Source organism: Gekko japonicus, unplaced genomic scaffold, assembly GCF_001447785.1.
Source record: "Gekko japonicus isolate JY-2015 unplaced genomic scaffold, Gekko_japonicus_V1.1 scaffold1337, whole genome shotgun sequence".
NCBI lineage: Eukaryota > Metazoa > Chordata > Lepidosauria > Squamata > Gekkonidae > Gekko > Gekko japonicus.
Genome location: NW_015165863.1, coordinates 183,700 through 184,364, shown reverse-complemented (window position 1 = coordinate 184,364; position 665 = coordinate 183,700). Strand labels below are relative to the sequence as shown.

Sequence of the window (665 nt, the reverse complement as noted above, 5' to 3'; positions counted from 1 at the left end):
ATGTGGAGGCTGCAAAATTACCCGTAATCAATTGAAACAGCCAGTGCGCGTCCCTCTGGGTGTCTAACAACTACATCCCTCTCGGTAATAAGGCAGGCATTAAATCATTTTAGAGTTGCACTGTGGAGTACCTGATCATTGGGGCTCAGGGAAGCTGGACACTCGCACTAGGACGCTGGGATTGAGGAAGCGGCTGGTTTCCTGCCTGGGTGTATCAGAACCGACCTCTCGCCTTCGAGGGACTTGGCTGCCGCTCGCCGAGCTGACCATCAACTGTGCAATACCCGACGCGGACTTCTCCCCCCACCCCACCCCACCCCTCTCTCTTCTCTCTCTCTCTCGCTCCCTCTCTCTCTCCCTTTTTTCTTTTTTTTTTTTTTTAAACAAAACCCATATTGCACTATATGTTTGGGAAACAAGACAAAATGGACGTTAGATGCAATCCCGAGATCGAAGGCACCCGGGTCTCCAAGAACGGACATAAAGAGGGCAAGGAAAGCAAAGGATGCGAAGGGAATATCCCGGCTTCTTTTTTGAAGGATCAACAGGGGACTTTCTCAGCCTCCGGCGTCTCCGAAGACTGCAGTAAAAGTAAATCGAGTCCCGCTGATCCGGATTATTGCCGAAGGATCCTCGTCCGAGGTAGGGGGATCGAGCCTGGGTGG

The 665-nt window shown here is 51.9% G+C and overlaps 1 protein-coding gene across 1 annotated transcript in view; it reads left to right on the top strand.

The window, feature by feature from the left end:
• Positions 1–404: 404 nt before the first annotated feature.
• VAX1 (ventral anterior homeobox 1) overlaps positions 405–665 on the top strand; it is a 7,582-nt gene continuing 7,321 nt past the window's right edge. Inside the window, exon 1 of the mRNA XM_015411232.1 lies at positions 405–642. Within this exon, the coding sequence (XP_015266718.1) occupies positions 405–642 (238 nt within the window). The remainder of the gene's footprint in view (positions 643–665) is intronic.